Source organism: Gossypium hirsutum, chromosome A08 (assembly GCF_007990345.1).
Source record: "Gossypium hirsutum isolate 1008001.06 chromosome A08, Gossypium_hirsutum_v2.1, whole genome shotgun sequence".
Classification (NCBI taxonomy): Eukaryota; Viridiplantae; Streptophyta; class Magnoliopsida; order Malvales; family Malvaceae; genus Gossypium; species Gossypium hirsutum.
Genome location: NC_053431.1, coordinates 9,752,037 through 9,767,834, shown reverse-complemented (window position 1 = coordinate 9,767,834; position 15,798 = coordinate 9,752,037). Strand labels below are relative to the sequence as shown.

The window sequence follows — 15,798 nt, the reverse complement described above, 5'->3', positions numbered from 1 at the left end:
TACTATAGACTAATTAGAATTGGAATTAGGGCATTTTATTTTTTAAAGGTCAATTCTCAAGCAACCATTCTAAGCTAATCTCACCTAATTCACTATAAAAAAATTCTAGGTATGCCAAAGAATTAAATTCCTCATCGAACATCATCAAAAAAAATATACTCATCGCAATCTAACAGTTTTCTGGCAATATGAATGACAAAATGAACGAATATTAAAATAACTATCTAATGCACAACACACCTCCAAACCTAAGGGATGCATTGTCCTCAATGCATGAACAAACAAAAATAATAATAACAATTGCAAAGACCTATATAGAAAGAAAATGGAAAGAGAATAGTTATGAATACATGATGAAATGAATTTAAAAATGAAAGCTTGGAAAGATAGTGTTGTTACTTAAGTTTTTGTTACTTAAGTTTGGGCGAGTGGGTTTGCGGGATGCATGCTTGTAACACTGCTTCCATTTCAAGGAATTGATTAACAGCTCGTCCTCCTCATCATATGATTTGGTGATATCATCAATCAGCTTATTAATCTCACTATCTTTCTCTGATCTTGGTGCAGTCGATGCAGGTGTGATAGGTGTAGTAGGAGGTTCAATTGGTGCAGAAATTAGGTTTGTTTCTTCTCATTCTTGGTCAGACTCAATGTTCACAGATTCTGTTTTCTCTTCCTCTCCCTCTGGTCATGTTTGGTCCTTCTCTTTAGTGGCAGTGTGAATAGTGGTAGGCTCAGTTGCATCAGCTTCAGCTTCATCCTCTTCCCTTTCCTCTGCATCAGATAACAGTTCTTTTGGAAAGTTGGGGAACATAGGCAGAGGCCTGGTAAAATTCTTCTGAAGGGACTTCTTGATAGCAGCGTCCCTCTTTCGTACATAACCCCAAAATAGAGACATCTCCTCTTGTTCTCTGTTTAAGTTTGTGGCAATCCGCACTTGTTGCTTTCAAACATATTGAACTGCTTGTGTAACTTATCAAGGGAATTGAACACATGTTTCTCAAAGGCATTGTGAGAAGTGGAAGGAGTTTTTGGGTCACAATTGGGAGTGAAAGATGTAGATGCAAAACTAGGGGGTGGATAACATGGCATTTCCCCCTTGCAAATCTCATAGCAATTTACTTTGTGATGGCCTCTTTGTTGGGAATAGTATCCTCATTGGCTTAGAGAAACATTAACATGCTGGCACATTATCGTAATAAGAGATGGAAAGTTAAGGCTTCTAACATTCTTCTGGGTGCAGTGGTGGATTTCTTTGAATATAATTTTTCCTATATTTTTTTCTTCCAGTCATAATGGAATGAAGTAATAGCATCCTTTCTTTAGAAATGGTGGAGTTATGAGTTGAAGGGCTGAGGCAGGATTTAAGAAAATGGTACCATACTTGACATTTGGATTTCAACGAGGTTCTTTCCACGGTGTAGCAGTCTTAGCGTGACACTGTCCATTTGGTTCCTTCAATACAAAGGTTTTGCAAAACTTGAGTTAGAACAGTTGTGGTGATTGTAATGGCAAACTGGGTGTGTTCATCTTGTTTGTCAAGCAGGGCATACTGGGCATTAATGGAGTATGTATCAAAAAGTATCAAAGCTCACCGTACATAGATAAAAACATTGTTGGGAGATGTCAAATGTGCATAAAATTCCCTGACAACCTTTGTTAAAATATCATCAGGATGGATACAAAAAACTTGCCATCCATGCTTTTCAATGACTGACGCTATAGACTCATCATACCCCATAAGAAGTTCATCTTTAAAAATGAATCCTTTTTCAAGACAAAATGGTCACTTGAAGATATTATAGGTATATCTTTCTTCTGCTGCTTGGTTGAAAAAGATTCTTGACTGTGTATTAGCCTGTGGAAGAGAGCACATTGAGCCATTCAAAACAAGTTAGAGTAACTGTAAAAAGAAAAGGTAAGAACTTTGTAGTTATGGAATAAACAATGAAAATGTTCAAGAAAATCGATTAGGGTAAAAGAAAAAGAAAAATCAGGCTGTGACGTGGATGAAAAGAAGGCTAAAATTATGGCCTGACACGGTAAAAGAAAATTCAGGCAAAAAGATAAAAAATTTATTAGGGGTACATAAAGTAAATTTGTCAAGTATTTCTAATGGGCAAAGTACTAATCTACCAAGCTTAATCCTTAGTATACTTGCAAAGGAAAAAAGTTAAAAAAATTAATTATCCCAATCAAATAAAGAAAAAAATAAAGAAAAAATGAATAAAACAAAGAACTAATACAGAGGGGGGAACTTAAGCATTTCAAAGAGCAATAAAATGTCTATCCCATCTTTAATTTCTATAGCTCTATAGGGTAAACATGCACTACCTCAAATAGGCCAGACCAACGAGACTTCAATTTACCAAGAAACAATTTCAGCCTAGAATTGAACAACAACACCTATTGTCCAAGTTCAAATTGCCATGGCAAAATCTTCTTATCATGCCATTGCATTGTCCTTTCTTTATATATTTTGGCATTTTCATAAGCCTGAGCTCTAAATTCGTTCATCTCATTCAGCTCCAATAGTCAATTATTGCCAGCAGTAATCCAATCCATGTTCAATTTCTTAATTACCCAAAATGCCTTGTGTTTAAGTTCAACAGGCAAATGGAAAAGTTTTCCATATACAAGCTTGAAAGGCGACATTCCTAATGGTGTCTTGAACGCAATACGATACACCCATAAAGCTTCATCCAATCTTAATGACCAATCTTTGGGAGTTGGATTCACTACTTTCTCCAAAATCTGCTTAATTTCTCTATTAGAGACTTCAACTTGTCTATTTGTCTGAGGGTGGTATGCCATGGTATCTTATGCTTTACCCTATATCTCATCAAGGCAGTAGCAACTAATTTGCAATCAAAATAGGAGCCTTTATCACTAATAAGCGCTTGAGGTGTACCAAACCTAGTGAAAATATTCTTATGCAAGAACTTTAGTACCGACTTGGCATCATTCGTAGGGAGGGCGACAACTTCTACCTACTTGGAAACATAATCAATAGCCACAAGTATGTACATGTTTCCCCAAGAAGGTGGAAATGGACCCATAAAATTGATTCCCTACACATCAAATAACTCAACTTCTAAAATATTTTGTAGCGGTATTTCATGACTCATTGATAGGTTCACAGTTCTTTGACAATGATCACAAGCCTAGTAAACTTCATGAGCATCTTTAAACATGCTTGGCCAATAAAAGGTAGATTGGAGAACCTTTTCATCAGTTCGCACTCCCCTAAAGTGTCCTCCATACGATAAAGAACGACTGTGGTGTAAAATACTATGAACCTCATCATTTGGAACACACCACTGAATTGTTTGATCTGCACAACGTTTGAATAAAAATGGCTCATCCCAATAATATTGCTTGGCATCATAGAGAAATTTCCCTTGTCTTTGACTATTGAGCTTAGGTGGCCTTAATCCACTTACTAAGAAACTAATGATATTGGCATACCTAGGTAATGTCATAGCAACTAGCAGTTGCTCATCTGGGAAATCCTCCTTAATGAGTTGAATGTTGCCGTCTTCATTGCCTATTTCAAGTCTCAACAAGTGTTCAGCCACTTGATTTTAGGTTTCCTTTTTATCTCGAATTTCAAGATCAAATTCCTACAGAAATAAGATTTACCAAATTAACCTTGGCTTGGCATCGTTCTTGGTCACCAAATACTTAATTGCAAAATGGTCCGTATAAACTATAACTTAGGTACCAAAAAAATAAGATCTGAATTTTTCAAATGCAAATACCACAACCAATAGTTCCTTCTTAGTAGTCGTGTAATTTAGCTGTGCATCTGTCATGGTTTTACTTGGATTAAATGGCAAGAAACACTTTATCTTTCCTTTGCCCAAGCACTGCTCCGACAGCAAAATCATTGGCATCGCACATAAGTTCAAAATGTAGTGTCTAGTTTGGTGCTATGACAATCAATGTTGTCACTAGTTGCTTTTTTAATTCTTCAAATGCTTGTAAACAATACTCATCAAACTTGAAAGATCTATTATACTCTAACAATACACACAAGGGTTTGGATATTCTTGAAAAATCCTTAATAAAGTGTCGATAAAATCCTACATGACCAAGGAAACTTCAAATACCTTTAACCATAGTAGGTAGTGGAAATTTCTCAATAACTTCAATATTTGCTTTGTCTATGGAAATCCCTTACTGTGAAATTTTATTACCCAGAATAATGCTTTTACATACCATGAAATGTCATTTCTCCCAATTCAGAACAAGGTTAGTTTCTTCACAATGACAAGGAACTAGCTCTAGGTTCTTCAAACAACCCTCAAAAGTATCGCCAAGCACAGAGAATCCATCCATGAAAACATCTAAGAATTTCTCTATCATATCCGAACATAATACCATCATGCAACGCTGAAATGTTAATGGGGCATTGCACAACCTAAATGGCATTCGTCTAAAAGAAAAAGGTTCCATATGGACATGCTAAAGTCGTATTTTCTTGATCAGTAAGAGATGTGGCAATCTAGTTATACCCTAATAACCATCCAAGAAGCAATAGAAGGCTTTCCCCACTAATCTATCTGACATTTTATCGATGAATAGAAAAGGGAAATGGTTCTTCCAGTTGCTTTGTTAAGCTTATGATAGTCTATGCATACTCTTCATTCTATGATAGTACAAGTTGGGATGAGTTCGTTGTTGTCATTGCTAACTGTGACACCTCCTTTCTTTGGTCATATTGAACAGGGTTCACTTACAAACTATTTGAAATATGGTATATTATTCCAACATCAAGCCATCTAATAATCTCTTTTTCTAATGACTTTCTTCATAATAGGGTTCAAACTTCTCTACTGCTCAATAGACTTGCCATTACAATCCTCCAATAAAATCTTATGCATGCAAATAACAGGAATGATTCCCTTTATATTAACAATTTCCCACCCCAATACCTTCTTAGATTACTTCAAAACTTTTTATAACTTTTTCTCCTGTTCAGGTGTCAATTCTGTAGATATGACTACCAGCAAAGTGTTATTATCTCCCAAGTAGGCACTTTAAGTGTAACGACAAAGGGTTTAACTCCAATGCAGGAGGGTCCTCTATAGAAGGTTTAAGAGGCTTGAAAGAATGGTTTGAAAAATCTAAAGATTCAAAACTCCTCCCTTGTCGACATTAAAATTGCTTGGTCTCCATAAATCCACCAAGTTCACTAGTTATTTCTACTTCAGTCAGCTCAAATGGATCTCTATCATCATCAGAATTTTTGTGACAAGACTTTGCAAATTATTTTTCTACTACTGGGTTAAGAAATCCAATGGCGTGACATTCTTCATTTTCATCCGCACAGTTCATGGAATAAAAAACATTAAAGGTTATTTTTTGGTCATTGACCCTTATTGTTAACTCACCTTTCTGGACATCAATTAGCATTCTATCTGTTGCTAGAAAAGATCTACCAAGAATAATTGTTACCTCTTTATTAGCTTCATATTCCAGAATAATAAAACCTGCTGGGAAAATAAATTTACCAGCTCTTACCAACACTTCTTCAATCTTACCTTCCGGATGTGCATAGTAGCAATCTTACTATGCCTTTCCAATTGGAATAGGTCTTGCCTTTCCAATTTCTAGCTTCTTGAAAATAAACATAGGCATTAAATTTATATTTGTCTTCCCAATGCCTTGCCAACATAATGATTTCCAATTAAACAAGGGATAGTAAAACTCCCTTGGTCCTTCAACTTTGGAGGTAATTTGTTCATCAACATTGCTGTGCACCCTTTAGTGAAAGCAACAATTTTAAATTCTCCTAATCGTCACTTCTTTGACAAGATATCATTCATGAACTTAACGTAATATGGCATTTGCTCCAATGCTTCCATCAATGGTATGTTGATGTGAAGTTGCTTCAAGACATCAAAAAAATTTTGAATTGAAAATCTTGCTTAGACTTCTGGAATTGCTGAGAAAAAAGTGGCGGTGACCTTCCTACAACTTGTTGCGGTTACTTTGCCATGGCATTCCTATTGGCAACATGAGTTGGTTCTGCTTAAACATTTTTTTGTTTTACCTTCTCAGTTGTAGACTACTCCACGAATGGTTCTAAATTCGTTCCATGTATGACATCTGAGCTGTCCCCTTCAATAACAACATCATTAATAAATTCAGCTAGCTGAGTACCTCTTCTGAGTGTAATGGCCTTGCAATGCTCCTTCCCTTGAGATCTTGAATTTTCAGTGTCACTCGGCATTGCTCCTTGCTGTCTTGGACTTAATGCACTGACAATCTACCCTACTTCATTTTCCAAAGCTCTTAATGATGCAGCTTGACTCTATATTACAACATCATTCTTGGCAGTGTATATAACAACCCGTTTTTCAGTAATGTCGGAAACTGTAACAACTCAATTTTCAGTAATGTCGAAAACAGTGATTACGGGACCACATATTCAATGAATAAGTTCATAACTATTATTATTTAATATTTATGAGACAATTATGGTGTTAAAATAAATTTTGAATTGGTAAATTATACTATTTGAAAGAATAATTGGCTTCAAGTGGTGTGACCTTAAAGTCAAGTGGTTTTAGAAAATAAGGTATCGGGACCTCATTTCTATAAACAGAGTCGTAAATATTTTAATAAATACTTACGGAGTATTATTTAGGTTGTATTAAAATTTCATTACGAAATTTTAACGTTTAGTTAGTTAATTAAAGAAAAAGGACTAAATTGAAAAAGGGTCAAAATATAGGAATTATAGTATTTAAGTGATTTAATAGGTTGATTATCAAATTAGAAAGGATCAATCAAGTAAATATTCCTTAATATTAATTTTGGACGGCATTATGGATGGAAACTATTAAATATTACATGATTTTATGGCAAAATGGTAATTTTTATAAAATCAAAACAAAAATTAAAGGAATTAAAAGACATTTCTTCTTCATTTCTTCTTTCCAGAGTCAAAACACCATGAAAGCTTAGGTTTGAAGGTTTGGCTAATTCACCCTCTTGCATGAGTAAGTTTTGAGTTACATTTCTTGTAATTTTTATATTTTTTAGATCATTGCAACTAGGTCCAGCTAGCACGTACCTTCGTTTTTGATTCTGTTAAAAATTTTGGAAGTTGGCATTGATGAATATTGATTTTTTTTATGATTTCCATGTATTTGGAGCTTTGATTATGCTATTTGATGAATTTGTAAAGTAATTTTTGTTAGATTTTGATTTTAGGGTTAAATTGTAAAAATATCAAAATATTATGGTTTGTTACTAAATTTGATGTTTATTAGGGGATTTTTGAGGGCCTAGTATATTTTTATAAATTATTTATTTGAGAAAAATAGTTAATTTGATTAATTTAGGGTTAAGGGACTAAATTGTAAAAATGGTAAAAGTTAGGGGTAATTGTGTAATTTTGAAAAATAAAAAGGTATTAATTGTAAATTGGTTTGGAAATGAAATATATGCTGATAAATTAGGAATTCTACATTTTAGATCAAGATCTCGTAGATACTTGTGGAAAAGGAAAAATAGGGGGATGGTCCCTAAACTTCTGCAACTACTACAATTTAGTCTAAGTAAGTTCGTACGGTTTAGAATTTACTATCAATATGAATTATTGAGTAGATTATCATTGAAAAACTTATATATTTATTTTTAATTATGGATAATGAATAGTAAATTGATATATATTATTGATTTTGATACTCGCTTTGGATTGAACGCGGGATTAGAGTACATTCGTGCTTTGGTATATTACGGGGGTTTGGAGTGGAGATGGTATTGGAGGAAGATATTGGTATGTTACCCAATTAAATCAAGGTTCAACGTTTTTTGCGAATTCTCGGGTTATACTTTTTGTTTGGTATGATTCGGGTGGATCAACTCTTTTGAGCTTCTGTTCAGCTCTTATGAGCTTCTGTTGGCGTGTTCGTGAGGACCAGCACTTATGAGCTTCTGTTGACGATGAACTCTTACTCGTAAGTTGTTCTTCGAATGGAAAATCTCGGTAAGGTAATCTGTTTAATGAATTTTAAAGATATGTTATCTATTTCACATTGACCTGAACATGGATGAATACATCGATTGAAGTTGTGAATGACAGAGAGTTCTTTGGGATGATTATTATTGTTTAAATTATTATAATTAGTTCAGTAAGATTTATCATTTAATATTTTGAAAATTACTAAGCTTCATTAAGCTTATTTGTGTTGTTTAATGTCATTTTAGATTCTCAGAAGGTTGGACGATTAGATCAGCACTCAAGTCACACTACCCAGCTCATCTCGGTAGTTTTTGGAATGTTTAATACATATTATAAGGCATGTATAGGCTCTTGTGTGGTTTTGGTTAATGTTTGGCTTATTTAAATATTATGAATAATATTTTGTACAAATAACCAACTTATATATTACATAAGAATGAGGTATAGTTATTTTGTTAGTGTGTATGGTAAATATAAATGAAATGTTGTGATTGCGGTACCTTTGATAGATGTTTTGATTAGGTATTTCTTGAGTGAATTGATGAATTGAATTGATGTTTATTTTGTTGTAAAATCATATATACTTGTGGTACCAATGAGGGTACATTGGTTAGGCACTTATTAGGTTGGTTTTGGTGTGTTTTTGGCTCAATTAATGTCATTTTGAATTGGTATTTTGGTTGGTCTTTGAGTTTCTTAAGGTCCAAGCAAACTTGAAATGGTGAACTTGTGTTTTAAAGTTCATTTTGGGGCCACACGGCCTGAGATAGGGGTGTGTATCTCAGCCGTGTGTGACACACTATCATGCGACACGGTCGTGAGTCCCCTATAGGTTAAAAGCATACAAGTTAGGCAGTTACATGACCTAACACATGACCTACCACACAAGCATGTGAGGCCATTTCGAGGGTGACACGGCCTAGCACACGGGCGTGTGGCTTGGCTGTGTGACCCAAGTCAATGAGTTATACGAGTATGGACACAGGTTGGGACACGATAGTGTGTCCCTATTTTGAATGTCCACATGGCCTGAGACACGAGTGAGTGTCTCAGCTGTGTGAGTCACACGGCTTGGTCACACGGTCATGTAACCCCTGCAAATCAAATTTTTCAACTTTTTTCCTAAAATTTCCAAATGTTTTTGATTTAGTCTCGAACTGTTTTTATAGTATTTTTAGGGCCTCGAGGGCTCGATTAAGGGACATTATGAATGTACTTGATTGTAATTAGATTATGTTTGTATTGATGTATGAATTGAATGGTTTACTATTCTGTTTGTTTGGTAATACTCCATAACCCGATTTCGGCAACGGATACGAGTTAGAGGTGTTACAGTGTATTCTTTCAACAGAGCTTCCATCGATGAAGAAGATGATGCTGAACTTTGTTGAACATTTTTCCATGGCATGAGTTGATTATATCCAGGTGGTGTACTTATGACATTCTATCAAGCAACATTACTGGAATTTCCCAATCGTTGATTACTCTAGCTGAAGTTGGGATGTTGTTTCCACTATGGATTATACGTATTGCAATATGGATTATTGTTCCGAATAAAATTTCTCATATAATATACTGAGGTTGGGTTTTATGGGCATTCATCAAAATCATGATATTCCCCATAATAAACACATGTTAGCTCGACTACTTTCATTTCCTACACTACAACTGGTGTCTTCAATGTTTTAATCATATTAGCTAGGGATGATACCTAAGCTGCTAATGAGGTGATCACATCAAGCTCTATTGCTCCAGTAGCTCTTTTGCTTGTACCTACTATTGTAGTTGGATATTGATAATCATTATTAGTTATCCTTTCTAGAATTTCATATGCCCTATTTTATGATTTATCTAGCAAAGTGACATTGGCAGATACATCAACCACTGCCCTTATATGTGCATTTAATCAATTGTAAAACATTTCCATCTGTGTCCAATTTTGGAAACTATGCATTAGGCATTTTCTAATTAATCATTTGAATCTTTCCCAAGCTTCATACAAAGTTTATTCCTCGGATTACCGAAAAGATGTAATATCATTCCTTACCTTAGCATTCATGTTTGGAGGGTTGTATTGCAACAAAAACCTTTGACAAAGTTCATTCCAATATGCCACCATTTCTAGCGACAAAACATTTAACCATGCTCTGCCACGATCTAGCAATGAATAAGGAAATAACTTGAGTTTTAGGGAATCTTCAAGAACACCTTATTGCTTGAATGAATCATAGACATCCAAAAAGAGTCTTAAATGTAGCCGTGGATCTTTAGTAGGTACTGTTTGTAGCATTTAAAACATCACTGGTTTCAACTTGAAATACTGAGCTTGAATTTGTGGCCTAACAATCCCTGGATTCAAATCATCCAAGATAAGCACTACATGTTCTCTAATGGGTCTATCTTTATCATCTATCACACGAGGAATAGCAGCGTCCCTATCATTTAGACGTAATGGATCTTCTCTATCTGGATCACTTCCAATCCTTGTCATCTCTCGCAATTATTTTTTCCTTCTCCTCAAGGTTCTCTCAATTTCATGATCAAAACAATACTTTTGTTTTTCAGGAATACCTTTACTCATAAACAAGCAACAGACCTGAAAAGAATCAAAAACAACTCAATAAGCTAAAACTAAAAAAATTAAATCAGTAATAACAAATCAAAGTTCACCAAGTTGCCGATTACCAGCAACGGCTCCAAAAACTTGTTGCATGTGAAATGATATGTGATTGTGCAAGTGTACACGTCAAATCAAGTAATAAAATAGCAAGAAAGATTGTCTCCCCAGGGATTGATTAGGATTAATTTGGTTAATTTATCACTCTAAACTATATGAATCAGGCTATGGCAAAAAACAAAAAAAATAGAATAACAAATTTATAAAGGATAATCATGTATGCAATATTAAAATCAGATAACTAACTTAAAATGTTGTGGCAATATAATGAAACAAAGTTCAGAGGAAAAACACTATTGAATGGGAAAGTTGGAATTACTTAAATTACATCCTTAAAACAAAAATAATACATTGGAAAAGTTGTAAGTAGTCTATTGTTCAGATTCTAGCTACAGTAGTCTGCTTCTTTCGAGAGTTAGACTTCAAGCTACCATTCCTAAGGCCTTCTATGTCTACAAGCTTCAAGGATGGTACCCAATTTTTTTTCTTACTCTGTAAAGATCGCAACTCTATATCTAGAGTGCTATAAATATTCTTTTGAGTACTTGCTTGTATCATTCGATCACAATCCAACTAGTCTAACCTTTTTAGAATTAAATCAAGTATGTGAACATAGCGTACATCCATGTATGTCTAGAGATTGCATGTATGCATTCAAAATAATGCAAATCAAATGAAATAGTAGATCTAGTCAAGATAATGCCTGATCATTAATGGAAATAAAGATTCATCAAGTAATTCCAACCCGGTGAGATTAGCTCATGGGTTGGAAATTAACATCCAAAATAAAGGTATCATTCAACAACATCATTTCACATTTAAAAAATCCACAGAAATTAATCAAGGTAATGAAGGAAGAACTTCAGAAATTTTTTGCCAAATTAGGTCCCAACTCTAATGCTACAATATTGTGCAAGACTCAGGGTTGAATGCTTCGTCCTTTTCTTTGCGTCTCTGCTTTGTGCTTTAGCTGCTACCCTCTCTTCTTTTCTCCAAATTTTTTTCACAAGAGTTTGTTGGAGAAGAACCGCTCTTAAATTCTCGTGTCCATACTTTTCTCCTTTTTTTTTCTCTTTTATAGGGTAGGTCCCCTCTCTTAGCACACAACTTTCTCCCTCTTTTTTAGGTGGATTTATCTGATACACATCCAGTTGGCTGGGAGTGATAAGGGTTGAGTGTTGTATTAGAATCTTCCTGGAATTGCCATGGCATTTATGCTAGCAATCTACCCAACCTTTTGCCATGACAATACTTCACTCATTAATTTCTCTTCTTCTTTCTTACACCTACTACAAACACAAACAATTCATTTCCTTCGACTAGCAAAAGTAACATATAGTCATATCAGAAGCACAGTCCAAGCTTTATGATGCAATGTTACAAAAATATCCAAAAAATGCAAATATATCCACTTAAGTATGGAAAATTAATCAAGTTTAGAGGCCTGCAATATAACTCTTTTCAAAATTTATTAACTCGTCTTACTATCGAGTAGTCCCACCCCTCAGAACCTTTGCCTCAGTTTTGGTCATCTCCTAACTCGAACTGTTTCACTCATCTTTGGCATGTCTCGTTCGTAAGAGCCTATTGTTCTTACTCGCCCACATTGTGACTTGCCTCAATCGGAATCCCCTTGATCCACAAACATCGACTTCGACATGCCCACATTGAACACCGAGTTAACCTTGAGTATTCCCACTAACACTGGTTTGTAAGCCCCTCAGCTTCCCCACCTTAGAACTCTAAAAAAGCCACTGTGTCCCTGCCAAACCAATAAGTTAGAATGAAAATTACTACCAAAGTGTTCGAAAGGTACCTTACTCATAGGATTTACTTGCCTCAATTTCCAGTTTGCATCACCACTTTACGCCCAAAGTCTAATGCACAACCCACCTCTCTCATAGGTCATACCTCCACTGATAGCTTAATAGGTTTCAAATTAATTTTCTGCTCCACTAGCATTTCCAAAGGGACTTCCTTAGCACTCTGATCTACCAAGTCAATGTCCCTCCCATATGAAACATCCTTGACTAGTTGGACTATCGACAATACCTTAGTCTCAATCATCATGTAATGATTTACCGATAAAAAAATTTGTGATATCGAATCATCAAAGATATGAATGCAATCGACAAAAGGAAAACTATACGCCTTAATCCTGTCAAGGAAATTCAAGCCAAGAACAAATTCATAATCATTTAAGTGGATTACCTAGAAATTTTTCTTGCTCTTCCATTCATCAGTTTGTAGCTTAATTCCTTGTGCTACTCCCACAATAGCACTTCTTCAAATTTTATTTTCTTGATCTTCTTATTCAATTTTCTAATTGAGAGACTGAGTTTGGCCACGACTTTCTCCGATATGAACAAGTCGGATGCTCCCGTATCAACAAGAGCACTCTTTCTCTAGTCTGCAATGATGATGTCTACAAAGATTAACCCTACTTGCTTGTTATTCTTCTTTGCAGAATGAGTACCATTGACCTAAGCTTTGAAACCTTACTCTCATCGAGCTCTGCCTTCTTTCCCTTACTGATTGCAGATAGCTTAGAGCTCTGGACAGTTCCGCAACCTATGCGGCCCACAACACAAGAAATACTTCACTGCCTTTTTTCCACTTTCCTTGGCCTTCTTGGCTTCGAAAACCATCACGATCAAACCAAGCCTCATAGCCTCTTCTTTCAGCTTATCACCCCCTTTAATAGTCGAAAATAAGAATCTTTTGGGATAATTCCTTACCATATACGGATCGTCATGAAGGAAACATTTTTTCTCGCTCTTCTTCTCCCTTAGGTTGTTGTTGGTTTTGTACTTCTTGTTTTGTGGTTCCCATTTCCATCATTGCCATTGTCATGCTCAACTTGTCCCTCTTCATCTTCCCCACCATTTCCCTTCCCATTGGGCTTGAAAGACACGAACTTGTCTTTTCTCAAAGCAAGCTCAATCAAAGACTTTGCTATGATAATGGCTTTTGATAATTCTTGGACCCCTTAACGTTCTAATTCATGTTTGACCTATGACAAAAACCCATCCATAAAATAGAAGAAAGCCTCCTCCACACTCAATTTTGTGATTTGGAGCATCAGTTTGCTGAACTCATTTACATACTCTTGGATAGTGACATTTTACGAGAACCGACACAACTTAGAATGAGCTTCCTTCTTGACATATTTGGGGTAAAACTACTCCTTGAATTCATTCTAAAACTCTTCCCAAGTCTTAATCTCAGCCTGACCATACTTTTCACTTGTGGACCTACACCTCCACCATAAAAAAAGCAAAATTAGTAAAGTATCGAGCATCAATATTTACCTTAGCATCATTATTCTTGATGCCGATTACATGGAAGTATTGTTCCATCTCCCACAAGCAGTTGTCCACTTCCCTTCAGGACCTTGTCCCCTTGAACTTCTCTAGTTTAGGACATCTATCTCGCGGTTGAGTGTAGCACCCAACACTTATTTACCCACGATAAATCAACACACGGCATGCTCTCCCTCGAGCCCTTAAATCCTTGTGTTCAAAGCCCTCGTCGTGGCCATTGTTTCCTACTTCAAAGTCATCACCATGGCCTTGAGACATTGTCCCTCACTTGTAGCTTATCTGTAGTGGAATTGAGCATCTCTCACATCTCTTTTACATTTGAATTGAGAGACTCCAACACCACTTCATTGAGTTGCTCTACCTTTAAGTCCAACCTGGCAGTGCGTCCCTCGACTTCTTCAAGTGTCTCTCTCATGTCCCTCGTGGATTCCTCTAGATTGACCTTTCATTTTTCCAAATCCAACAACATGTCCCTCGATCGACTTACTTTCTTAGCCCTCCCACGAGTCTCTATTGGCTCAATCTGATCGGTAACTTCTTTCGACATCTTGATCAATGCCTTCCAACCTTATCTCTGATTCCAACTGTTATAGGGCTAGACCTTTTGTCTCACAATCCGTGCCACCTAGGCAATTCCTTCACTTCAAATGCACCCAAGTCAACCTAACTCTTGCAAAGTGAGGATTCTCGTAGAATTCCTCTAAGGCACCAAAATATAAGAGAAGCAATCTCAAAGACAAAATGCTCAAAAGAGCAGAATAGCCACAAAAAGGTAATACACACAAAGTGTTTGAGAAATGCTCTCAATTTAGTATTCAAAATTAAAGAACGGAATACAATGGACATAATAGATGACTACAAGTGAGAGGGAGGCTCTTTATTTATCGTTGGGCTCTCCCTTAATCGACGGTATAGATCGGATTACATCGATAGACAAGATCGAATCATTGGGATGCTCTTTGTGCTTTGGTCACGGGCTTTGAATCGCAACCCATGCCATATGTCACATCAACAAAGTTAAAAAAACGTTAATTTTTCCATCTATTATGAGATGATTTGACAAAAAATTGCAAGTTTAAAGATTTAAAAAAATGAAAAATGAAAAATGAAATAGAAAACTAAAATAACTTTTTGAAAAATTGAAGGGTTAAATAAGTTATACCCCCAAAAAAAAGCCTTTACAGATTCCGGTGCTCGTGCACACTAAACAAAAAGAACAAAATTTTTTGACCAACTGATTTTGACTTCGACATGCCACACGAACCGAAGCAGACAGTGTTGCACGTGCAGGGTTCCACTCACCGCATCATCGCCACTCATAAAAGATAAATTAAGGATCATTTAAGAACCTCACATAATAGTTTGGCTAAAATATCTCATAAGACCTTGTACTCTTCATAAAATAAGAATTTAGTCCCTTTATTTTCATTTTTAGGAATTTAGTCCTTTATTTTGTTAGATTTCAAAATTCAAGTAGTTATTAAAACTATTTAATTTTTTTGTTAAATTTTTTATGTGACATTTTGAAATAAAAAAAATACTGATTTGTTAGTCATGTAACTAAAAAAATGATGTTGTAATGAACTTGAATTTAACATAACAATTTTAATAGTATTAACAATTGAACCTGAATTCTCAAATCTAAACAGTATAATTAAATTCCTAAAATTAAAAGTATAGGGACTAACTTTCAAATTATAAAGAGTACAGAAACGTCATATCTTAACCTAATAATTTCTTTCCTTTTGGTTTTTTTTTTAAAACACCTTGTTGGCAAATTAAGGAAAAATATTAACAAGAAACTCAGAAAAAAATGTTCA

The 15,798-nt window shown here is 35.3% G+C and overlaps 1 protein-coding gene across 1 annotated transcript; it reads right to left on the bottom strand.

Annotated features, from left to right (window-relative positions):
• Nucleotides 1–688: 688 nt before the first annotated feature.
• LOC107945685 (uncharacterized) lies at nucleotides 689–2,814 on the bottom strand. Its single transcript, XM_016880115.1, has 2 exons — nucleotides 2,584–2,814; nucleotides 689–943 (listed from the first exon to the last, which is right to left on the bottom strand). Exons 1-2 carry the CDS (start codon nucleotides 2,812–2,814, stop codon nucleotides 689–691), a joined length of 486 nt encoding a protein of 161 aa, XP_016735604.1.
• Between the last annotated feature and the right edge of the window lie 12,984 nt (nucleotides 2,815–15,798).